The following is a 25,793-nucleotide window of genomic DNA, read 5'->3' on the forward strand; positions in this document are numbered from 1 at the left end:
AGGGCAAATCTCTGTTGTCACAGATATACAGTACATGTACGCATAATTACATAGTTCATCCAATAGGCACATTTGTAGTCAGAAGGACTTGTTAGGAGGGTATGCATGTCTCTTAGCTGGAAAGCACAAGAGCATAGATGATTTTTTTAATGCTAGTTTGGCATGTTCACAAATTTTCATTAATCATTTTTTTCTCAACAAGGTCCAAGTCAGTGTCAGAGGAAAAGGAACCATTTCAGATCTATCAAATGGTTAAACATTTTTTTTCCATTCATTTACATATATTTGTCACAGTCTTTTAACATAATTTCCAGTAAGATACACATTGAACACATAAAATTCACACCAACTAAAAATATGGCAGGTTAGAAATAATTGATGAAATGCTTTTTGGCTAAAAAGAACTCCAAAAAAATCAACATCCAGTACATACAAGCATACAAAAGCTACACAAAGCGAATCGATCTGTCACACAGCTGCCGAGGCCTGATAATTTCATGGAACCAATATTCAACCCCCCCCCCCAAAAAAAAAAAAAAAAAAAAAAATCAACTTGAAGTCCAATGGCGGGTGCGGCTATATTTTCTACAATGTGTAAAATTGCTCAAAGCACAAAGCAATGTTTTCATGATTATTAAGATTTCATTTCTTTGTCAGAGATAATGCAACAATATCAATGAGATTTAACTCCAGGTTTATCAAAGAGCTAAACAGACCCAAGTAGAAGTCGAGATGTTGCAAAAAGGAACAGTCAATTAGCGAGAGGCACAAATCCAAATGTGCGCGGCGGTTAGCCCACACTGAGAAGGCTCCTAGTACAACCTCGTCGAGTGTTCAGGAGTCTGTCACAATGAGTTCACAGGAAGAAGAAAAAATGTTCTTATGCTCCAAAAAGGACTCCTCTTATTTGTGTTCAACGTGTGCATTGTTATCAGAACTCCAACCCACCTTCATTATCTTAATATACCTGAATGTGATTACATCACTGTTTAATAATTTTTTTCTGGTGAAGATATGCTGAGCTGTATAAAAAGGTCCATAAATTTCCTCCAAAATGATTTTGACAAAATGAATTTAACTACACAATCTCAACACAAAACAATAACCGGAAGAAACAATAGTGGAATCACCACTATTGCCACAACAACTTTTACTTCATACCTGGTCTGTTGTTTATGGCCAATAAAGATAATTCAATTAATTGAAGGTGACAATAAGTTAGGGTTCACAGCAATTGAGTTGCAACATTTTCACCAAGAAATCTGTACAAATGCCAGAGAAACTGTAATTAGCAGCGTCACAATTTCTCAAACATCCTGTGTACAATCTATTTTCCTATCAGCCTGTTTGAGGTAAGTATTATGTCTTGGCACATGGATCAGCTGATCCAAAGACATATCTAATGTCAGCGCTCAGTCTGCTGTCAAGATCTGATCACAGACCACAGACAACCATCCTGTAATCTCCAGTCCCCCTCTTCTATTACCTTGCATGCAGTTCTTTCACTTTGCAGCTTTCACAATTCCAGAAGTGTTAAATCCCAAGATAAGCCGTAAGATCAATGGCAACCAGGCTCCGTGGCTGACGTGCTGGATCTGCTCACAGCCAGGAGCAGCTGCCTGTGGCCGTACCGGTGCCCTCGGCGTTATTAATTAGGCGGCAGGTAGCCAGGGGTCGGCTGCAGGTTTGGAGTGAAGGCAGGCTGCTGGCTCAAGTCCGGTATGGTAGGATAGCCGCTATAGGTGGTGGGGGTGTATGGCGTGGGGTCGTAGGAGGTGGGAGTGTATGGTGTGGGGTCGTAGGAGGTGGGGGCGTAGGTCGGTGGATAGGGGCTGCGCTTGTCGGCAGGCTGCTCAGTAGAGGTTGGGATGGTGACGCCGTCACGGAAACGACCCAAGGCGAAGAAGGTTAGGATTCCCTGCATGATCAAATCAAATCATTAGTTCATACATTTAAAATCATCGTCCGTTTGTGTTTGTAATGCTTTCGGATGAGGTTGACTCTGCTTTGTCATCTCAATTGCCTCTCCTGTTATAAGTCTTCAATCTATTTCACACAACAGTTGCCTATTAAAATAACTAGCTATTCACCTACAATTGAAAAAAAACGTTTTTATTTCGCCTATTTCAGGTAAAAACAAATGCTCAGACTAGCTACTCAACATCAAAATATGATTATCTGCCACACCTCGGAAAGGCAACAGGCAAGGAGTATCCCACTTACATTGATTGTTTTCTCAAAAGAAAAACAACTTTGACTTGTTTTCCTTTCCTTTAGTGAAATGAAATGCCCTGCTTAGGACAAATCTGTGATTGCGGCAATTCCAATTCCTCTGCCTAGGGAATAAGAGTTATGTCTGATATTGTGTTGATTTGTAGTGAAAATTACAACTTTGAAATCAAAACAACACAATCTCGAATAAAAGGGCTACTGCATGTTCCAGCCCAGAAATGAATTACGGTATTGGCTAATGTGTTACAATAAGAGACAATCTAGGGACTGACCAATAGTATTGATTTGTGACAAAATATAGAACAGACGATGTTTGGACATACTGGGTTTGTTAATTTCATGGTAACGATATGCCAAAAGACTCACTGTTTCTGACATCAATAACAAAAAATAGCAACCTTACCCAGGTAGCAATGGAGAAGAATGAAAAGGCCACCGTTGCACGTGCTGCATCTTGGGGGATTGCACTGACGTCATGTGTGCGACCCCATTGACTGGTCAACAGGCAGAAGCAAACAAACCACAGAAAGGTCCATGCCCCTAATAAAAAATACACACACATATGCAGTCACTTCATGACAAAATCAAACATTCCACCTCGAAATCACTGATCTGTAAAGGCATTAGGGTTTCATGATATTGGGAAAGAAATTTTTATTAAAAAAAAAACCACAGGAAAACATACACGTAACATTAAACCAGCACAGATTCCTCCTTTCCCCTCTCTAGAAAATCTATGCTCAGTAGAGCACAAATGTATGATGGCCCAGGGGCAAATGTGCTGCATGATGTACAGCAAAGATGATGCACGACAAAAAACACAACCACATTACATAACCGCAAAAGAAAAACAGTCCATGATTTAAAATTGGTAAAGAAAATTCCTTCTTTTCCTTTCAGCTTGTTTTGTTTCCCTGTGCGCCCATCTCCTGCATCTTCCTCTCCAATACCAACTGCCCTCATGTCTTCCCTCACAACATCCATCAACCTTCTCTTTGATCTTCCTCTCGCTCTGGCAGCTCAATCCTCACTCAGCACCCTTCTACCAATATACTCACACTCTCTCTCTCTCTTTTTGTCTACTTAATCTTAAAACTAATTAGGTCCAAGCTTCTGATCGTGCTTAGGCAAGCAGCGAAGCCAATCTAAAAACAGTGGAAGATGTCTTCCATGATGTTATTACTTAAAATGACTATAAAGGTTCACAGTACGACAACTTTGTTTCCGTAAAGAATATCTAACAGATAGACAGTCATGTCCAACTGATGAATTTAAAGGAGGTCATCTTCGCCCTCTACCATGCGTACTCATCATCCGCTGCTGATTACAACAATGAATAATACGTTATGTGATGCAAGGACAACAGTGAGTGGTTTGTCTCGGATTGTGGAACACTAAAGCTTTTTGTATGAGACAGCATGTCAAGGGAGTCGTGGGGCAGTGCTAAATCAACAAAAACAAATGATCACTGGCAGCTTCCAACATCTCCTAATAATTAAAATTAAAATTCTCTATGAAATTATCCCTCATTATTGTGGCATTTAACAAAATTAAATAATTTGGGGGCAGCATGGTGGAGCAAATGGTTAGCGTGGGCCTCACAGTTTTGAGGACCCAGGTTCAAATCCCGGCCCTGCCTTTGTGGAGTTTGCATGTTCTCCCCATGCCTGTGTGGGTTTTCTCCAGGCACTCCGGTTTCCTCCCACATCCCTAAAACTGTCTCTCCATGTGCCTTGCGATTGGCTGGCAACCAGTTCAGGGTGTACCCCGCCTCCTGACCGATGACAAATGGGATCGGCTCCAGCACTCCTCCACCCTTGTGAGCGTATGTGGCTCAGAAAATAAATGAATGAATGAAATTAAGTTTGGGGATCCTGACTGACCTGAAACAGGCAAGATTTACTCTGCTTTGACTTCAGCCAGTGAGACAAAAAAAACTAAATGTTTTAATGTAAACTTCTGTCTGCTGCTGTAATTGTGAACCAAAAAGTATCTGTATGAGTGTGTGTGTGTGTGTGTGTGTATATACACACACACACACACACACACACACATACACTCAGTCTCCAATGAACGCAACTTTTTGGGATGTGGGAGGAAACTGCAGTGCCTGGAGAAAACCCACACAGGCAGGGGGAGAGCATTCAAACTTCACAAAGGCGGGGCTGGGATTTGAACCCCCGTCCTCAGAACTGTGAGGCCAACAGTCTACAGCTTCTCCACTTATATATATACATATATATACACACGGTATACACTTTACGCCAATGGATAGTAGTTTAGCTGTGTAACAATATGAATAGTACAGGCTTGTCAATACATATTGCAGAACATAAAATTTGGTGATTTCTCAGAACAAAAATCAGGCACAATCCTCTTCTAATTACATGAGTGTACCATCTATATAACGGCCTCGCAACCTTTATTATACCTTGACTACCTTACAAACATGAAATGGTGTTGCGTCACCTACAAATAAAATACATCATATGAAGGTGAATGAATTTATTTTGAGCATAGAATATTTTGATTTACACCACACCTTGGGAATTAACCAGGGTGTATATTAGGTTAAGTATTGGTATAAATGTGCAATCTGAGAGGGAAATGTTTATCAGTTATAAAACAACATTAATAAAGAAGAGACATCATCCTGTGTGCATGGTGTGATTACAGTAGGTGTGGCAAAAAAAAAAGCAAATACAGTTCAATTAATGTACACATTTTTGTTGATTAATTAATGTGAGCAACCAATTTGACATCAAATCAATTGCAACAAAGATTTTTTTCTTTTTTTTACAATCAAAGTCATTATAACATTCAAAATTTAAAAAAAATGTAAAAGTTCTCACCAGAGAATCCAAGGTCTGCCATCACAGCGTATCTCCTTTGCTTCGCATTACTCATAAAAGGCATGTAAACATCCAAAAGGAGGAAGCACACGCAGGCGAGGAAAGCAATCACGCCGATGGTGACAGCGTAGTGACATGCTGAGTCATTTTGGTTGAAGATGCACTTTGGCTCAGGACTGTGGACAGGATTGATGTATCCCTCTGTGGTGATGCAACCGAAAACCACAATGGCAAAAAGCTACAGGGAGACGAGCAAAAAGGACAAGTTTGAAAATACATTGAACAGATTTTTTTTCTTTTCAACCAAACAACAAAACCCTGTTAATCACCACATAATAATATTTGTTATGTTTACCCATTGACTACTGTAGTTTGTCATGGATAATGCACACCCATGTATAATACGTACCCTTAAATTTGACCTCAAATTCCTGGAAAACGCTATGTATAATGCATTTTTACAATGCATTCCTTTGCTTCTACTCAAATGATGAAAATATGAAGCATTATCAGTATTTTGTTATTTTTGTCAAATATTCTGTTGTTCAGGATTTTATTCCATCCATCCATCCATCCATCCATTTTCTTAGCCGCTTATCCTCATGAGGTTCGCGGGAGTGCTGGAGCCTATCTCAGCTGTCAACGGGCAGGAGGCGGGGTACACCCTGAACTGGTTGCCAGCCAATCGCAGGGCACATGGAGACAAAGAGCTGCACACCTACGGGCAATTTAGAGTGTCCAATTAATGTTGGATGTTTTTGGCATGTGGGAGGAAACCGCAGTCCCCGGAGAAAACCCACGCAGGCACGGGGAGAACATGCAAACTCCACACAGGCAGGTCCAGCCTTGATCCTGGGACCTCAGAACTGTGAGGCCGCACTTTCTAGATGACCCACCGTACCGCCTCAGGATTTTATTTGAAGATACACAACAATATTTAGAAATTCAGTCATATTTAAATGTGGTAAATGAGAAAATATGTTTGATTCCCCAGGTAGATTTTGTAGGATGTATAGAATTCTTTCAAGAAAACATGAACAAAATGAAGGACACTATATATTTTTTAATGGGATTCAAATTAAACTTTCAAGCATTTCAGAAAAGCATTATTAAAGATAACATAACCATAAAGAAATTAAGCATGGTTATTCAGTCAGTCATATTAAAAAAAAAACAATATTTCACAATTTCTGCCTAGATATGTAAACTTATGACCACGATTGTACCGTACATATATGCAGTCATATGAACTCCTCTCATATTGGAATGAAAGTGTAGGTTACATCTTTTTCGTAACCTCTAAGTGGCGGTGGCATATTATAATGAAAGTGTAAAACTTTTTAACAACCTCTGGATGCCGTCATACATTTACAAAATGAAACGTTATTCATTCTCCACTATATCTATGTGTAATGTGGGATTATTTACTTTGCTAAACTGTTTGACAAGTTGACTAAATATATGACGAACATGTTCCTCTGCAAATCAAATTGATGTAAGCAAAACAAAAATGCACATTCAGTTGATATATATTGACATCTATATTATTTTCCTTCACTGAAAAAAGTATGCACTGAAACCTGGATGTCTATATGTATATTGGCTGCAAGTATCACATTTGCGTAAATTACATTCGAAGTTATAGTAGTGGTGGGTTCTTTTTTTGTTGTTGTTGTTGTTGACATTTTTTTTAACTACAGACTAGTCTCCTGAGTTTCATGAAAACAGGTCCTCAAGCACAGAAGAGGGGATAGCACAGCACCTAAACAATGCGGCAACTAACTGTTGTGAGCTTCCATGGGCCATCCCGTGGTCTGATGCTCTCCACACTATTAACCCACTTAACCATGTGTCCTAGTTCTGACTGGTGCTGCCAGCCTTGTGACTTCAGAGACACCATTAATTCCCTTGTAATGTTCATAATGAGGTCTGGGAAGAGGACAGAGAGGGGCTTTTGGATTTGTGGATAGGAAGAGACAAAAGATCCAGACAATGAGCTATGGGGTGGAAATATGTGGAATTTTAAAAAGGGTGGGACTGATATTCCATCGTAATAGAAATTCAAAAATATTACAGGTTATATATCAGCTATAAAAGAAGGTCCAGTGGTACTTTCACTTAAGAGACCAAAATTTACCATTTTTTAAAAAGTTTTGAGCCATCGCTTGGTCGTTATTTTGCTTTGTGTTGTGAACCAAAATTTGAGTTAAGAGCGTATGTCGATACGCAGCTGCTCGAGTGAAGCAAGTTCTCCTGGACACCAATGTAAGACTGTTGAATCTATCACTGTTGTCTTCTTTTCTATCCATTCAATTTTTTATCCCGCTTGTCCTCATTCGGTCCACAGGTAACTGGAGAATCACCCAACCTCAGCTGACTTTCAATGGAGAATAGAATAACTATTAACACTCACATTTACCCCCATGGACAACTCACAGTAGTCTTCAATCAACTGGGTAAGAAAGATGATTATAGGATTTCAGAAGAAATGAGGACCCAGACATTTTTGGAGGAAGGTTTTCAAGCCCTCCAAAAAGGTACCCATCGTAAAAATTATTCACAATGTTGTGTGAAAAGGTTCTCTACGTGGGTGATAATTTAATAAATAATGACGAATTGACAAAATAATATCCCCAAAATCAAAAACCAAATTGAAAGAAAAATAACTATTGAACTAAGTAATACAATGATATTATTTACAGTTAGAATTATATTGGTGAGGGTGCAAGGATTAAAAAAACTAATTCTTCATACCTCGAGAACCCCATTACATACCATAACTGCCACTTTGAGGTGATTATCAAGCAGTTAGACAGCAATTTAATCAATAATTATAACTCAGAATATATTGTCTACATTTTTAATATAGCATTACCCCGTTGTTGTCTATTGACACCTATTTTCAGCTGTGACTTAACAACCGGTAATTAAACCCTACATTCATTTGGTGTTTGCGTGCACAGACACACACAATTTTTTTTAATCGCACTAACCCATAGTAGTGACCACCTTTCAATGTCTCTGGTGAAGCTGTTAAAAGCAGCTGGGTAGCAGTTGTCAACGTCACAAACAAACAGGGTTCTAAATATATAAATCCTCATCCTGCTTGTAAACAAAAATGTAGCTACACGTTCAAGAGTAACTGCAGTGTGCTCATGACTCACAAGTATTACATTAGGAAAGTTTGGGATTGCTCAATAAAATGTAATTTTTAGCCAATTTCTGCTCGCTGAAATCGATGGGTATGTATTACAAAACATTAACAATGCAAATATCCATTTAACCATCCATTTTCTTTGCCGCTTATACTCTCAAGGATCGCGGGGAGTGCTGGAGCCTATCCCAGCTGTCAACGAGCAGGAGGCCGGGTATACCCTGAATTGATTGCCGGCCAATCGTAGGACACATCGAGACAAACAGCCGCACTCACAACCACACCTAGGGGCAATTTAAAGTGTCCAATTAATGTTGGATGTTTTTGGGATGTGGAAGGAAACCGGAGTGCCCAGAGAAAACCTATGCAGGCACGGGGAGAACTTCGAAACTCCACACAGGCGGGTCCGGTATTGAACCCGGGACCTCAGAACTGTGAGGCCAACGCTTTCCAGCTGAGCCACTGTGCTGCCCGCAATGCAAATAATATATAATAATTGATAGTAAAATGTAATAACTTTAACTGACCCCATTAAGTGCTTACATTCTGACCTATAAACAGAAATTAGAAATAGTATGTATTTCGGGTCACAAAAAAACTCTACTTTCAAGTATAATGAATATTTTCTTCCAATAAATTATGTAAAGGTATAAAAGGTCATTCAGGGCATTTGGCAGTTCCACATTGCTTTTAAATCATGGCAATATTAGGTTAAAACAAGGAACGATTGTTTGAAAATTCAATTTATGTTAAGATACAATTACATTCCCTCGTTTTTGTAAATTAAAGAACAAGCATCTCTTTAAGTATTTCGCATCTTGGTCGCCGAACAAGTAGTTGTGGTGACTAGTGCATTGTGGGATGTCCGGGCATTGAAAACAATTCTTCCAGTATCATAGGCTCATGACTCATAGAAAAACAAAATGAAAGTGACGCCTCATCATGTAACCTAGTCTAGGTAGATTTGTGAAAGGTTGCAGTTAAATGCTGCATGTGTGTGTATTGGAGATACAGATGATACAAACTGAAAAAGAGGTTCAGTCAGGCAGAGGTCTCCCTTTACCTGCCAAGAAGCTCCTCTTTTACAAGTGACACAGGCATACGCACGGATGCATGGAGACTCAGCTCCAAGCACATCCTGTCCTCAACTTCGATGGTGGAGTCACAGTTTTAACTTCATGACACATGACTGTGAAATTCACTACAGAAAGCAAGCCAAGGATAGTTAGCATTGAAATGAAAAGTGGTCTAATCCTCCAACCTGCTTCCTTGCATCAGTCAGGATAAAGACAGCATGCATTTAACAACAACAACTGGTTAGAGCGTTGGCCTCTCAGTTCTGAGGACCGTGATGTGTGGTTTTTGCATGTTCTCCCCGTGCCTGCTTGGGTTTTCTCCGGGTGCGCCAGTTTCTTCCCAACACAAAAATAAGCTCCAATTGGAGACTCTGAATTACCCCTAGGTGTGATTGCTGTCTGTCCCCATGTGCCCTGCGATTGGCTGGCAAGCAGTTCAGGGTGTACACCACCTCCTGCCCGTTGATACCTGGGATTGGCTCTAGCACTCCCCAGACCCTTGTGAGGATAAGCGCCTCAGAAAATGGATGGATGGATGGATAAATGCATCTGTGTCCATCAATATAAGTTAGCAACGTTTAGTGACAGGCAGAACATTTAAATGCTCTTCCATTTGATAACAGATGATAAAATTAACTTGTTTGTCCACCTGTTCAACTAAACTAGTGAAATTATTTAGATTCAGGTTCGACAACTTTATTGATCCTGTTGCAATGAATTCATTTGCACCTTTCATGTCTTAATGCACATTCAGCTTCAACCGACAAACTAATTAAACAATGCCGCAAAAGATATGGCAAATAAGTTCAGGGACCCCTTGCAAGAAATGAAGAACAATGAGATAAAAGCAATACAACACCAAACAGCAAAACCACATCATATGAAAGTGGAAATGAAAGCGATGCACTTAAAAAGAGTGCTACCAATGTTGACCACCATCACGGGAGGAGGAATGAAAAAGACTTTTTGAGTTTATGTCAGTCCTCATTTTTGGTTGATGAAGCTTTTATGGCTTTTTCAGCTACCTATTTATCCCAATGAGAGCCCAAGTCTCTCAGCTAGACTCCATTGAGGCTTTGAATAAAAAAGTTACAAAAAATTACATCAACTAGTGTAAAATGTGTGAGTAAATTCCGATGAGATTATCATGATGTCCGTCTACAACCGCATCATATTACAAAGAGCATGTTTGAATATATGTTTCTTTCATGTCTTTGTTTTATGATTTACACTATGTTGTTTTGTATTGTTTTTGTGACCAGTGGTCCCTTACAAAGCATATTTCAGCCCTTTGTATTCCATATACAGTATGTAAGACAATTGACAATAAACTGCTATCCTATCCTGTGGTACCCTACTTTTTGTGACATTTTTGTTTGGTGCTGTTCACATGGGCTTTTTCAATATAAACTTTGTCCCTGGCTCATAGTTTGGGAAACACATTTCTATTCTTTTAACAGTGGTGGGAAACAACAAAGTACAGATACGAGTAGATTTGATTTACTGGAAAAGATTTTCCAGGTATCTATACTTTGAAGTTGAAGATTTATTTCCTTCATTTTACTTTTTCTTCCCACATTTAACAATAAATATCTCTACTTTCGATTTCTTTGTAAGAAATTGGCTAATTACGCCTTACAGGTGATAATGAAATTATGTAAAAAAAAAATAGATGTGACTAGAGAATTTAAGTGAAATGTAGTTGCAATCTTGAGATCTTAAAAGAGTACAAGGAAACTGGTACCGCAGCGACGCTGATTCCGACGTGAACAAGAAAACGATGATAGCAACAGCATTGGAAAGGCAAAAATATTCCCCATCCATAGCCATATTTCAAGAAAATTGTTTGATGTTCTGTTGTTGGTCTTGTGCCAACCAAAAAAAACGAGCTTTTGGTTCTAAAAAAAAATCATATGTATTTTTTCAGTTGTAATCATTACTAGTATTTCCCATTTTAGTTATTGTTGTATAGGCAATACATGGGCAAACATGTTTTGATAGCAAAACACTGAATGCGTCTTGCAACCCGACTTTTTAATTTTGGACTTTAGCATGAAAGCAAAAGCAATTTTATATAGCGCATTTCATACACATGGCCGCGTTACATGATGAAAAGCATTCAAAGACAAAGAAAAGAAAGGAATTTTTTAAAGTATGCGCTTTATTCTTTGTTCAACAGCTAAGTCAGTACTTCGACTTTTCCCAGGTTTTTTTTTTTTTTTTCAGGTATCTGTACTAATACCTTACTACTGTGGAATTTGACCACCTTTTCCTTAAATCAATGTACAACTCAGTTTATTAACCAAATGTTCCAATTGATACAGCTGAAAGTGAAGGTAGTACTGTAAACGCTAATCACGGTTATAGCAGCATTTACTTTAATTTGCATACTTTTTTCCCCTTTTTTCTTTCGTCCTTAGGTTGCTGTCAACCGACAGCTGCGTGTAACATGACGCCTCGTAAGACGTCCGAGCTAAGCAAGCTAAGCTAAGTCAGAAAAAGGAGACCGTGACGGCTCCGCAGGCGGGTGCACCTGTTCCCAAAGCACGCTCACTATTCTCCGCCTTTTTGTCAAGCTCAGGACCTCGCGTACCGTTTTCCACATTCGAGAGGTACTCACCCAGCTCAGTAGCCGCACAATGGTTTGCGGTCGTCGGACAAACTTTGGAACGTCCAAGCCTCCGTGCGCACTGGTGGCCCCGGTCTCCTCCATGTCTCCGTCCTTTTATCCCTCGCCCAACGGACTCGCCCTCTCTATGTGTGGAAGTTACGAGAGTCGGTTGAACTTGGAGACTCCGGAGTCTTTCGGTGTGACGAGCAAACACCGCCTCCTCATTCCGCCGAGCTGCCTCATTTGACGCCGAGATGTCGAGTCGAGCTGCGGATTCACAAGGGGGCGGGGACTGGCCTTTCGCTTCACGCTGCACTAGTCATACATAAATCAGGATCACAATCAGCTTTATTGGCCACGTTTGTCATATTAACAGGACATTCGGTCAAAGTTTAAAACAACTGGAGTTAGGAAAAGTACTCACCCTAGCTTTTGTGTTTCTAGTTACGGAAAAAGTACAAATACGAAAAGTGTCATCGAAAACAAATAAAATGGAAAGAATGCAAAAGTAGGAGTACTTATTCAACAGCAGGACTCAAAGTGAAAAAAGTACAGCCTCTGGAAGCCTCTCCGAAGTACATGAGTATAAAGTAAATACGTTTTTTGTGGCCCCCCCCCCTGTTAAAATATACACCCCGATGACTAGTCATATAACAAAATGTAATGGTGTCTGGTACTGGATACTTTTGGATGATCCAGTACCAAGGAAAAACAGGGCCAGTATCGCGAGACTGATACCGATACTTTTTAATAAATAAGTTAGATGCAACATCAAATTGCTAAATCGCAATTCATTTTCATACTTTTAAGTGTTTTCGTCACATTTTTTAATCAAGCAGTTAATACTCAGGATGGAATTAGGACAACGGTTAATGGCAAAGAAAAAAAACATAGGTGTTTTCTTTCAGTGTTTTCTCTTGCATTTTTGTTTTTATGATTTTTCATGTGCTGATGTAAAGTTGTGGCGTTACAGCCGTACCTTACAGCCTTCTTTTTTTTAATGTAATTTTTGGCCTGTTAATATAGCCACTCGGCGTTCTTCTAGCTTGCTGCCATTCTTCTGCTCCACATCTTTGCGGATGCGTTCATTGTGTGTGTGCTGGTGGGTGGGCAGACTCATGTGAAGGCTCAACATTGAGACAAAAGTACGGAGAGGAAGAGCGGGTGCCTGACCACCCCCCCCCCCCACCCCACCCCCGGCCCCCGAGAAACAGCGAATCTGACGACCGGGTTGTCGCCTGTTTGGAGAAACAAGAGCAAAACTGAGTCTCCTGTATCAATCCTGTCACACTGGCATCAAGCCAAGATCGATACTGACTTGATATTGAAATGATCGATATTTGAATGGATCTCCCCGCCACAAAGAGAACCACAATATAAGGCCTACCTTTTACTGATGGGTTCTACCAAAGCTGCCTTTTTCACATCCTTCATTGCCACGAGGGCTGTCCTCGGTGCAGGCTTCCAGAGGACAATGCCATGAAACTCGCTATGGAGGGAAATGTAATCCACGTCCTCGGCAAATCTCTTTCATTCAAGTTCCTCAAGTTCCCGACAGCAAAGATTCATCAGAGGATTGTTCATGGCTACGCATCGGTTGCATGTGGACCATTGATCTGCTGGCTGGCGTAAACCCACTCCAAAATCCATAGGATGGATGTATGGTGTGTCCCGCGCGTCGGTCTCCGAATAGTCAGACCCCGTAATTTCCGTCCAAAAAACCATCCGAAAATTCTACATTATTTACAGCCACAGGTTCAAATCTGTATGGACATATTCCTCCGTCTTCCCGATCAACCGATACTGCTATTTCTTTTCAAGGTACAGTACATATGGCATGACCTGATACATTGTCAATTCAACGACCAGACTTCCCCTTAAAAAAATTATCATAATTACCAAGCATTATTGAGTCAGGGTTGCATGATGTCCAAAATGTTGAGAGACACTGTATCTATGTATGTCATCACTTGATGTGCAGGATTATGCTTATGCCACAATAAGGCACTAAGACACACAACTGTGTCATAAAACATTTATGTTTGCTTCCTGCCAAGGTGTCCACAACAGAATAAGCAGTGTAATGCTCTTTCAATCATCACGATAGGACAAAACTCAGACTGCAAGTTTTCTTATTTAAAAAATTATATACAGTATATTTTTTTATTTTCGCCATTCCATTCCAATGATATATCCATAAAGACGAATTATCTGAAATGCATACATACATACATACTTTGTACAAATATAGCTACTGTACACATATATCACAAATAAACACCACATACATAAATGTGCTTTCCAATATACACAATTAATGCTGTATATCTCTATCGCCTGTCCTCCATACCCATAACCTTTGTACAGAATATTTTTTATTTCATATAAATTGGATATGGCAGGGCATTGCTTTAACTCCTCACTCATACTGTTCCACAGTTTCCCACCACAACTTGACTGACTAGGCGGTTAAGTGAGTAAGTTACAGTTAATTGACTACTGTATATTGTTTCAGGGGGGGGAAAAAGGGAGTGTAGTGGTGGGCGGTGGGACAAAAACCGCAGTTTGATCCCTCAGGCCTCATCAGCTGGTTCAACAACATACATGCCATCATCTTGAAAGGTTCCTTTATAGCTGACAACAACACACACTCAGTAAATAAAAGACGCCAGAAGAAACATACTGGTGACATTTATAGTTGCCAGAAAGAGTTTATGAATCATTTGAAATTACTGGACTAATTTCTGCATAAATTGGTCATTGAATGTCATCTGCTCTTCATGTATAGTTGAGTCACAACATGAGACAAATAAAATTTTCTTAAACTCATGCATCTGAATGTGTGCTCACTTTATTGAGAACAACATGTAAAGATCACAGTACAGGGAGAAAGAAAAATATTCGAACCTTTAGATTTAATAATTGATTGATCTTAATTTTGGCAGGAATAACGATAACCAAACATTTTCTGCAGTTGGAGAGTAGACCTGCACAATGGTGAGGAGGAAAGTTGGATTGTTCCTTCCAAACAAGTCAATTTTAGTTTCAACTTTACCAGTGGCGCAATGGAATACCCATTTGTTAACTTTCAACCTGGAGAAATGTTCTTTTTTTTTTTTTTCCAAACAGGAGTGGCTCATGTTGTCCTCCAAAAATGCCTTCTTAATATTTCACTGATCATAGATTTGTGAAAAGACATGTTTCCCGATTTTCTTTACCTCACTGAGAATTTTCCAGTTTATTTTTGCAGTAATGTTTCCAGAGTGAGGCTAGTGAAAGTAGCAATCATTCTCTGCCACCGTGCACATCAGGGCTTTGTTCTTTTATACGAGGCATGGTTCAAATTGATGAATCTTCCTTTGTAGCAGATAATTTAAAAAAAAGTTTTAAAGCGTGTTTTTTTACTGGGCATCTTTAACCAACACCTCCAATCCTGTTAGATTCTTTGGAGTGTTGGGTAGCTGCCTCTTGACTCCTTTTAGCTCTTGAAGATGCTCCTAGACTAAGGGTTCACATACTTTATTTTATTTTTTTAACTCTCCACTGATATTGTTTGGATGGTGTGTGCAATTAAAAATATGAAAACATACATGATTGTTTATGTGGCACATATTTTAAAATTTTTGTGATTTCAATTGGAGGACATATGAGCAATTGATGCACCAATCCATGTAATTTCAAAGGGTTCATGCTTCCTACCCAATTAAGTCCATCACATCTTGCTGACTTCACCACATCATCATCCTCGTGATACTCAGAAATTTCCTGCAAGCGTGGATTCAAATATTAATTTTAACAATGCCATTTTCAATATTGGATGTGATCAGCTGCCATGCAGAATAGATTTTTTTTTCAATGTCAAAAGATCCAGAAATTTGACCAACCAGCTCATCCTCTAATGCATCAAATGTCTCCATCTCTTGGCTCAATCTGAGAAATAAACATAACAACATTATTATAGTATTTCTTCAGAAAAGTTTGAACTTTAAGATAATCGGATAGTGCTTGTTATTTATTTTGTTGTGTTTAACATTCTGGACAATATTTTATTGATTCAGTACCTAGAAGTTCTACAGAAGATTCTTGTCTAAATATTTGCTGGAAACTTTACATCTGAAAATGAATTTATGCCAGATTAAGAGGTCTGAAAATCCCTTTAGTTTCAGATGTGCACTATAAATAAAGTGGTATTGGAGAATAATTTTGTTCATAAAAATATACAGAACCATAACTCACGTGGCATTTTCTCCATTCTTCCTTGTCCCTGAAAGAAATTCTTAACATCATTATAGTCGGCTCTACAATGAAGAGTACGATGGGTGTAAAGTGCAAACACCGTAGAAGAGAAGCCAGAGCGAACGAAAACTTACTGAAAACTCCATCGAGACAACAAGCAGAGACCAGGAGAAGCAAGAAAGTGAAGCATCCAAAGACAAAAGCCACCACAGAACCAGGGAGACGATTGAGCGCTGCGTGGGGACAGCCGGAGGGAAATCAAATACATTCAATTGGATCCAGACAAAATCAGGACTGGAACCACATTACCCTTTTTGTCGATATATTGTTTGTTACTGCTGATGGCAGTGGCGTTATCAAAGATATCAGACACTTCGCAATGGTACGTCCCTGCACTGCTCCTCCCTACAGACAGCAGGAGGATGGACTGGTCTGGTGGCTGATCGACCGTGTAGTAAAAGCTTCCTCGACCTCGGAGAAGAGTTTGGTTGAGGAACCACCGGTACCGCGGATGAGATCCCTTCGTTGCCTTGCAGTAGAATCTCAGGCCATTTACAGCATAGTTTTTTCCAATGTCATAGTCATAGTGCACCTTTACTGGCCCACTAACACGTTCTGTTGCAGAGGAAAGGCAAATAGAGAGACATTAAAAGTGGTTGGTGTTGCAATATTCGTATCACCTTGGAAAAACCTACCTACCAACTAGTAAAGGCAACCACTGACTGAATGCATCCTCATTGCCATTATTGGCTTGGCACCGGAGCCATCCCAAGTGTTTGTCCAAAACCAATGGAACCTTGAAGATTGCTTTTCTCTCATTAACTGTCATACTGAAAGCAAGTTCTGTCCTGTTGTGGAGCGAAAAGGCGATGGGCAGTGTCCCCCTGGTTGACTGGCAGGTGACTACAGCAAAATACTTGTGGAAATCCTCCTTTGACACGTTGAAAGAAATGTCAGGTTTGGACACCGTCTCTGAGGAAACAAACATGTTGAAATAGGTTTCGTCAAGCTTCAGTCAAAAGAAACCCAGTTCAGTACCATACCTAAAAACTACACAGGTCCACCTAACCATAGTAAGCAGGTTCCCACTAGTGCTAAACAAAATTAAAACTGAATAAACATTGTATGATATACTGTAATGGGTTAGAGTATTGGTTTGGTAAACCAGGGGCCATGAGTTCGTATCTCACTGGGGCCTCTACTCCCCAAGAGGGGTTTTTCTCAGGAAGGGCATCCGGCGTAACATGTTACAACATGTTAACGTGAGTTATCTTTGTCTGATTGTCTTAAATATTAAAGAGTGGAAACTGCAAAAAAAAAAAAATAATTTGAGAGGTTGGCAAATACTTTTCACAGTACTGTAGGCAAGCGTCAGTGTACCCAAAAGCAAGACATTGCCACCCCCACGGCTCTCTAGTACAAGAGATGCAGCACAGTTTTCGTGCCCCTTCACTGATATCTCTCCTTGCCAACCTTTCTCTGGCTGGTGTGCAAGACAAAATACTCAGCAGAGTGTAAGTTGAATTTCCCCTTGAGGGATTTAAAAAAATGAATTGCATTGTTACTGCTTTCCCCTCTAAAAATAAAAAAAAGAACATTGAATGAAAATTGCGTTTAACCTTTGACTGTGATTTCCACATCTGAGCTGTTTGATGTGAAGACTCTTGTTGTGTTGTAGTGGTTCGTAGCAATACACATATATGATCCAGTGTCTGCAGAAGTGATTCTGAGGGTGACACTCTGAATTACTTAATTCAATTTGTTATATGATTTTTTTTTTCCCCCAGAGATGTTTGCCTCACAGAAATATTTTCATCATTGGGAAATAGCTTACCTATAAATGAAAAGCTGGTCATTTGTAACATCGTGAAGTTGTGATTGCGAGACAGGCCGACCGTTTACAAGCCACTTGTAAGAAACATGGTTTCCAGCTGTAAGAGTGCAACGCAGCTCCAGAGTGCTCCCCTCAAATAACTCACTTGAACCGGATTGAATGATGACCTCTGCACCTGCAACTGGTTCTGCAGAACAGATGCAAGAAAAGCCTGATAACATCACCTCAAACATACAGTGCCTTGTGAAAGTATTTCCCCCCCTGAGCTTTTCAACCTTTTGCCACTTTTCAGGCTTCAAACATAAAGATATAAAATATTTTTTTTGTCAAGAATAACAAGTGGGACACAATCGTGAAGTCGAATGAAACTTATTGGACATTTTATACTTCTTTAACAAATAAAAAACTGAAAAGTGGGGCGTGCAATATAATTCGGCCCCTTTACTTTCAGTGCAGCAAAGTCACTCCAGAAGTTCAGTGAGGATCTCTGAATGTTCAAATGTTGACTAATGATGATAAATAGAATTGACCTGTGTGTAATCAAGCCTGCGTATAAATGCACCTGCTCCGTGATAGTCTCAGGGTTCTGTTTAAAGTGCAGAGAGCATCATGAAGAGCAAGAAACACACCAGGCAGGTCCGAGATACTGTTGTGGATAAGTTTAAATTTGGATATAAAAAGATTTCCCAAGCTTTAAACATCTCAAAGAGGACTGGGCAAGCAATCATATTGAAATGGAAGGAGTATCAGACCACTGCAAATCTAAACCTTCACCTCGAACAAGGAGAAGACTGATCAGAGATGCAGCCAAGAGGCCCATGATCACTCTGGAGGATAAGCAGAGCTCTACAGCTGAGGTGGGAGAGTCTGTCCGTAGGACAACAATCAGTCGTATACTGCACAAATCTGGCCTTTATGGAAGACTGGCAAGAAGAAAACCATTTCTCAAAGATATGCATAAAAAGTCTCGTTTAAAGTTTGCCACAAGCCACCTGGGAGACACACCAAACATGTGGAAAAAGGTTCTCTGGTCAGATGAAACCAAAATTGAACATTTTGGCCACAATGCAAAACGATATGCTTGGCCCAAATGCAACACAGCTCATTACCCTGAACATCCATCTATCCATTTTCTTCACCGCTTATCCTCACGAGGGTCGCGGGAAGTTCTGGAGCCTATCCCAGCTGTCAACGGGCAGGAGGCAGGGTACACCCTGAACTGGCTGTTAACCAATCGCAGGGCACATGGAGACAGACAACAGTTGCACTCAAAATCACACCTAGGGGCAATTTAGAGTATCCATTTAATGTTGCACGTTTTTTGGAATGTAGGAGAAAACTGCAGTGCCCGCAGACAACCCACGCAGGCATGGGGAGAACATGCAAACTCCACAGAGGCAGGTCCGGGATTGAACGCGGGAACTCAGAACCGTGAGGCTAACGCTTTACCAGCTGGGCCACCGTGCCACCTCACCCTGAATACACCATCCCCATTCTCAAACATGGTGGTGGCAGCCTCATGGTTTGCGCCTGCTTTTCTGGACAGGAAAGCTGGTTAAAATTGATGGGAAGATGAATGGAGCCAAATACAGGACCATTCTGGAAGAAAACCTGTGCGAGTCTGCAAAAGACCTGAGACTGGGACAGAGTTTAATCTTCCAACAGAACAATGATCCAAAACATCAAGCCAAATCTACAATGTAATGGTTCACGTATAAACGTATCCAGAGGTTAGAATGGCCAAGTCAAAGTCCAGACCTGAATCCAATCGAGAATCTGTGGGCAGAGCTAAAGACTGCTGTTCACAAATGCTCTCCATCCAACCACACTGAGCTCGAGCTATTTTTCAAGGAAGAATTGGCAAGAATTTCACTCTCTCGATGTGCAAAACTGATAGAGACATACCCCAAGTGACTTGCAGCTGTAATTGCAGCAAAAGGTGGCGCTACAAAGTATTCATGCAAGGGGGCCGAATATTACTGCACGCCCCACTTTTCAGGTTTTTATTTGTTAAAAAAGTTTAAAATACCCAATAAATTTCATTTCACATCATGATTTGTCCCACTTGTCGTTGATTCTTGATTTTTAAAAAAAATATAATTATAATTATATCTTTTATGTTTGAAGCCTGAAATGTGGCAAAAGGTTGAAAAGTTCAAGGGGGGTTAATACTTTCACAAGGGACTGTATAAGATGCCTTTTCCTTTCGTGGAATGTCCAGTTAGAGTGGGTTCCAGGTGAATATATTTATTACCTTGTGTATATGCTCTATGGTTTTAGTATGACATGAATAGAACTGTTTGTGTTTTATAATTACCATGCATAGTTGGAGCTACAGTATAACCTTAGCTTCTAATCCACAACCTAGCCACGGGACCAGAACATGGGCCATGAGATATTGACTTTTGAGACGTCCAAAATTTTCCTCTAGTTCAAGAGTTGGCAAATTATGGTGCGATGGCCACTGTTCTTTAATTTTTCACTTAATATTTCAATTGAATCCATCCATCCATTTTCTTAGCCGCTTATCCTCAAGAGGGTCGCGAGAGTGCTGAGCCTATCCCAGCTGTCAACGGCCAGGAGACAGGGTACACCCTGAACTGGTTGCCGACCGATCACAGGGCACATAGAGACAAACAGCCGCAGTCACAATCACACCTAGGGGCAATTTAGAGTGTCAAATTAATGTTGCATATTTTGGGATGTGGGAGGATACCGAAGTGCTTGGGGAAAACCCACCCAGGCACGGGAGGAACATCCAAACTCCATACAGGCTGGTCTGGGATTGAACGCGGGACCTCAGAACAGTGAGGCCAACGCGTTCCAGCTGCCCCACGTGCCACCATTTCAATTGAATTTCATCTTTAATATTTCCCTTGTAGAAGCACTCACCGATGACCTTGAGGTTATGTGTATGGCTGACAGCGGGCTTCAGTTGAGAATTGTTCTGTGCTCTGGCCACGCACTCCAGGTTGCCCTCATGAAAAGTACTGATAAAAATGGAGAATGATGTAACATGGGCAGTGTTGAACCCCAGCAACTTGTGGCGATTTCCCTCCCTGGGAAAACAAATTAAAATTAATTTGTAAGAGAGAAAACATTTCAGCACAATTTTGCTGTAAAATACCCACTTGAACAACTCCAGCAGGATTGTTTCATTCTTTGGGTGAATCAACAATTCACAATTAAAGTCCACAACGTCATTCACGACAGCCACTGAAGGGCCAAACAACTCTGGACGTCCCAATATCTTACCTAAAAAAAAAAGACATGACAAAAACCTCCACGATATATTAAAAAAATATATATATATCAAATACAACCACTTTTAAGATGAGGCATTCACTTACTGTCTTCTTCGCTGTAGTAGCGTGACGCTAAGAATCACAACACACATTTAAAAAAAAGTTTCAAGTACGATGAGTGCTGCTGTGCACTTTGAATTATTCTCCTTACCCAAAAGCATGCCCACAAGAAGGTATGGACACATTCTTGAAGAATATATTGAAAAAAACCCACTTGTTTACGCTGTATTATAATAATATCGCTTGAGGCATAAGTTTTGACAGTTTTTGAAGAAGACACACACACACGCAATTTGTTGAAATGTGCAAATAACTGATAACGTGACACTGCACCTCCTTTCTTATACCACCCACTCTGTCACAGTTCCGCCATGAATGAATTCTTTCATACTGTGATGCCATTATTTCATTTTCCTATGAGATACTGTACATATCAGTGAAAAACAATTTATCTTTGCTGATTTGAAAAAAGAAAAAACATTTTGTTCCATAATTTATTCATCAGAGAGTCTCAGTGTGCAGTAATATTGCCCTTTAAAATTTGTGTATAAAGCATAGCTTTAATATTCTCATCAGCAATATTAGTGAACAGAAAACGTGTGAACTACAATATCAGGACTGACCACAGAAAATGACAGTTATGATAAGAATGAATTGTAGAGTCCTTTGAAAGGTGCACCATCATGTAGCGATCTCCATAATCTAGAACAACAAAAAGGAACAAAAATGTCATGATGTTGCCTTGTTGTTGAGCTCCAGTAGAGCATTTTAAGTGAAATATATTCCCATTAAAAGCAGGGAAAAAAATATTTACTAAATTCTGGAGGCACAGTCAAGGAAGTTTACCCTGCACAGGTTACTACTATTGCGTTTTGGAAAAGTTCATGACAGTTTTCCTTTTTGTTACCTGAGTGTTTACACTGCCCCCTGTTAACCATGTATCGGCTTGCCCTCCAAATGGAAAATGGGTGTAGACGAAGGCAGTACATTGGAAGTGGCACTGGAAGGAAGCCTTCTTAACAAACTGCATTTTTTAAAAATGTATAATAAATGTAGAAAAGTATATTGTATATACTCACTCACTTTGGGGCTGAACTGGGACGAAGACCTGAGTAAGAAGGGTGGAGAAATTCACATTAACTTCTAGACACACACATAAACACACTCGCACACGTGCATATCCATGCACGCAGACATACACGCACCTTTTCTGTTGTCAATCGTTATGTACACACAGTAGCTGCTGGCTCCCAAAGTTAAGAGGAGAAAGCAGCAGAACATTATGGCAACGATCTCCGTGGTCACTGCTGTAATAGAAAGAAATAGGAACATTATTGCAATGGTAAATGCAGAAAGCTTCCAACAATCCATTCATTTTCCACACCAAACACCAATTGAAATACATTTTCAGGATAAAAGTATGAGCTTTTTACTTGTTGATGTTTCTTGGGAAGCAGTTTCTTGCGGTGTGTTGTCAAGCACCAAGTCTGATAAAGAATTGAAATGCAAAATTCACCAAAGGAGTGGACAGATATGAAATGAACAATATCAAATTTGTTTACAGCTTTCATGCCTTTCATGATTCATTGTTTGAGGGACACAGTACAAAATATTTATTGATTTATTGTCTTGCACCATTCAGTAAAATAAAAGTACAGTACTTGGTATTCAGATGAGATATGGCAGACTTTCAAATCTCGTCTACCATTTAACATTTGTAGAGAATTGTCACTTTATTGTGTTATTTAGTCATTGCTCTGCAAAAGCCAGAGGCCAACATAAAATGTCTTCTTTGAGTGCCGTTTAATGGCCATATAGACCATAAACTTTACAACTAGAATGACAGTTGACGCAATGCACAGCTCAGCTTTTGCATCTCTGACCTGTCCCGGTGCTGAATACGATACAGTGTGACTCAAGCGATACAATGAGAACATCAATAATAAAATAAGAACAATGTACTGCACGTGCACTTGTCACAGTATCTACTTGTCATCAAAGTTAAAGATGAATTCCCATTTTATTGTTTTTATGTTTACTATAAGTAACGACATTTGCATGGCAGCTAAAATGATTAAATCAATTTTCTCTCCCGCTTAGCCTCATTAGGCTCTTGAGCTTGAATTTGGGTGAGAGGCAGAGAACATCCTAGACTGGTCGGCAGCCGATCTCGGGGCACAGGGCAATGGACAAACTAACAATCTGACATGAATGTTTTTGGGAATGTGGGAGAACGCCAGAGAATACGAAGGAAACCCACATGACCACAGGTAGAACATGGAAACTCCAAAAAGGGAGGCCAGAGCTCAGACTCAAAAAGCAGACCTCAGAACTTTGAGGGAAATCATCCAAAGCACTTTGGGTTTTTTTTACCCAAAGTGCTAAAATAATGTTTAAATGCTAATTAAAGAAATTACCTGTTCGGTTAATAAAGAATTTATTATGGTGACAGTTTGACTGAGAGCAAATTATTTCTACTTATTATGTAAACGCATCAGCCAGTGTATTGGAATTGTGATCAACATTAAAGGTTCCTCTGTATATTCTATATACAGAATTAATACAGTAGACTACACAGCATAGGTTATTCTCATTTTATTTGATTAAAACATGCCAAATATACAGCAGTCCTACAAATAGCGGCTCTCAATCAGCACACTGTACTGTAGTGTTGATCTTTTCACCTTTGACTTGGATCAGGACAGCTTCACTCTCCAGGCAGGCACCAGATTCGTCATACCGGTCCCTGGCCCTGCATCGGTAATACCCCGCCTCCTCGGATCCCATCTTGCCCAGAATAAGAGTACGTCTCCAGTCCAGGAAGGCATAGCGAGGCCGGATATGGCGAACATGGGAAGCCGTTTGCGTCTCAGAAGGAAGAGTGGACGCATTAAAAAGCCAAGAGAATAAAGGAAAAGACCCTCGACTGACATGACATGTCAGTCTGGCCGCAGCCAGTTTGGAGTCCGCTCTGTAAAGATATTCGACTTCGACGTTTACGTCACCTCCAACTGGGACTGGACAAGCAAAGAACAATGATAAAAATAATTGAATTGTTCATTTAAACAGACACACACACACGATGAGCAATAAGGATACTCTGGTCCCTTCTCATGAGTAGCTCATACCCACTTCCAGTGTCAGAGGCTCACTCAACAGCTCCTGCACCTCATTTTTGACGCTACAGCGAGCCACGCCCATATCCAGCCCGGGCACCACAGCTACACTGAACCAGGCGTTGACAGAGTCCAAAGCAATAACCGAGGCCACCACCTTATCATCCACTGAAAGAGAGAAGTTGACCGGAGGAGTTCCTCTAGATGCCCAGCAGGTCACGTTACCACGGTAACTTGTTCCCTCTTTGAAGATGGAAAGAGAGAGCTCTGGTTTTGAAAGATGGACTGAAGTAAGAGAGGAGAAAAGCAAGTGGTGAGACAAATGTTATCCTCCAAATATTAACTATCTTCATTAATCCCAGAAAGAATTTTGGGAAGCAAGCCTTTTTCTGCTTGCTATACAAGCACCAATTTTTAACATCTTCAAAATGTGAAATCTGCACACATGATAGGTGCAAAAACTTTTATGTGTTGTGCAGTTGTCTCCTCTCCGCAAGTGACAGTTGAAGCACCAAGACTGACCTGTGAGAGGCAGCACAGTGGCATAGTGCATCCATAGAAAAAACAGAATTATAGTATTAGTAGAAAATGAAATCGAAGAAGCTAGCCATTAGCTCATCTGGTAGCTATACGGGCTACCCGCTAAGCTAGATGCGTAAGCGGTCTAAACTTCTGTAATGTCTTTTTTTTCTTTTCTTTTTTGTTGTCTTCAAGAGCGATCAAAGATGACAATGTCTGATGTTCAGACTTAAAATTTGAGCAAATTTGGCTTCAAACCACCATCTCATCAATCCATTGTTATGCTAGTTATTACAGCTAACATAGCTAGCCTGCGAACCTGTTTTCCAGGTTTGGTGTGACGGATTGCTGTTGCAACCCCCACCCCACCCCAAATTTTTAAAACTGCTAGCTGCTTATCCTCACAAGGGTCGCAGGGTTGCTAGAGTCTATCCCAGCTAACTTTGTCCAAAAGACGGACAACACCTTCTCCTTGTCATGTCTTGTGGTGAATGACGTGTTACACAAAAAACAATTCTCTTTGATCCTGGCAACAACGCAAACTTCAGGTTGCTCCCATTGGCTATCATTCGATTTCAGGTCACATTGAGATTCGACCCCTTACTCTAAGGATTTTGAGCCAAAATTGGCTTGATGCTAACAGCCACTAACCGCGCCATTGTGTTACCCATGTACTGTATTGACTTTGATGTGAGAAGGCAAAAAAAAAAAAAAAAAAAATGGTAGTGATCATACAGTGATCATTTTCATTCATAATTTACACCTTTGACTGCCACCTTGACTTCTGAGCTGCTGGAATATCTTTTGTCATCCCGCACCTTGGACCATGCCATACATGCATAATACCCAGCAAGCTCT

General features: G+C 40.2%; 2 protein-coding genes across 8 annotated transcripts; both read right to left on the reverse strand.

Moving 5' to 3' along the window:
- Positions 1-134: 134 nt before the first annotated feature.
- Positions 135-12,203, reverse strand: syngr2b (synaptogyrin 2b). The gene is made up of 4 exons (XM_061830572.1): positions 11,935-12,203; positions 5,085-5,322; positions 2,636-2,772; positions 135-1,918 (listed from the first exon to the last, which is right to left on the reverse strand). Exons 1-4 carry the CDS (start codon positions 12,025-12,027, stop codon positions 1,649-1,651), a joined length of 738 nt encoding a protein of 245 aa, XP_061686556.1. The 5' UTR covers positions 12,028-12,203; the 3' UTR covers positions 135-1,648.
- Positions 12,204-14,009: 1,806 nt separating this feature from the next.
- Positions 14,010-21,998, reverse strand: si:dkey-93h22.7 (contactin-5). 7 transcript variants are annotated; one of them, XR_009796307.1, is made up of 14 exons: positions 21,452-21,998; positions 21,346-21,372; positions 21,127-21,250; positions 20,888-21,054; positions 17,996-18,182; positions 17,781-17,887; positions 16,861-17,133; positions 16,471-16,776; positions 16,296-16,394; positions 16,162-16,189; positions 15,987-16,038; positions 15,810-15,855; positions 15,625-15,690; positions 14,010-14,559 (listed from the first exon to the last, which is right to left on the reverse strand). XR_009796307.1 is itself a non-coding variant. In XM_061828893.1 (13 exons), exons 1-13 carry the CDS (start codon positions 21,483-21,485, stop codon positions 14,554-14,556), a joined length of 1,482 nt encoding a protein of 493 aa, XP_061684877.1. In that variant the 5' UTR covers positions 21,486-21,998; the 3' UTR covers positions 14,010-14,553. The 7 variants fall into 7 exon arrangements, 5 of the variants coding, with proteins under 5 accessions (XP_061684877.1, XP_061684876.1, XP_061684875.1 ...); XR_009796306.1 differs by lacking the exon at positions 15,987-16,038 and having other exon boundaries at positions 16,162-16,223; XM_061828893.1 differs by lacking the exon at positions 15,987-16,038 and having other exon boundaries at positions 16,162-16,201.
- Between the last annotated feature and the right edge of the window lie 3,795 nt (positions 21,999-25,793).

This window comes from Syngnathoides biaculeatus, chromosome 9 (genome assembly GCF_019802595.1).
Source record: "Syngnathoides biaculeatus isolate LvHL_M chromosome 9, ASM1980259v1, whole genome shotgun sequence".
Lineage (NCBI taxonomy): Eukaryota > Metazoa > Chordata > Actinopteri > Syngnathiformes > Syngnathidae > Syngnathoides > Syngnathoides biaculeatus.

What these genes read in the sequence shown, in the direction of transcription:
- syngr2b (XM_061830572.1), bottom strand. Translation starts at nt 12,027, where the DNA reads ATGGAGGAGACCGGGGCCACCAGTGCGCACGGAGGCTTGGACGTTCCA. An exon ending in TTGTGCGGCTACTGAGCTGG is followed by an intron (nt 5,323 to 11,934) that starts GTGAGTACCTCT and finishes GTCTCCCTGTAG; the next exon opens with CTTTTTGCCATTGTGGTTTT. An exon ending in GGCAGACCTTGGATTCTCTG is followed by an intron (nt 2,773 to 5,084) that starts GTGAGAACTTTT and finishes ATTTTTTATTAG; the next exon opens with GGGCATGGACCTTTCTGTGG.
- si:dkey-93h22.7 (XM_061828891.1), bottom strand. Translation starts at nt 21,485, where the DNA reads ATGTGTCCATACCTTCTTGTGGGCATGCTTTTGG. An exon ending in CTACTACAGCGAAGAAGACA is followed by an intron (nt 21,251 to 21,345) that starts GTAAGTGAATGC and finishes TTTTTTTTTTAG; the next exon opens with GTAAGATATTGGGACGTCCA. An exon ending in TGTGGAAATCACAGTCAAAG is followed by an intron (nt 17,134 to 17,780) that starts GTTAAACGCAAT and finishes TTGTTTCCTCAG; the next exon opens with AGACGGTGTCCAAACCTGAC.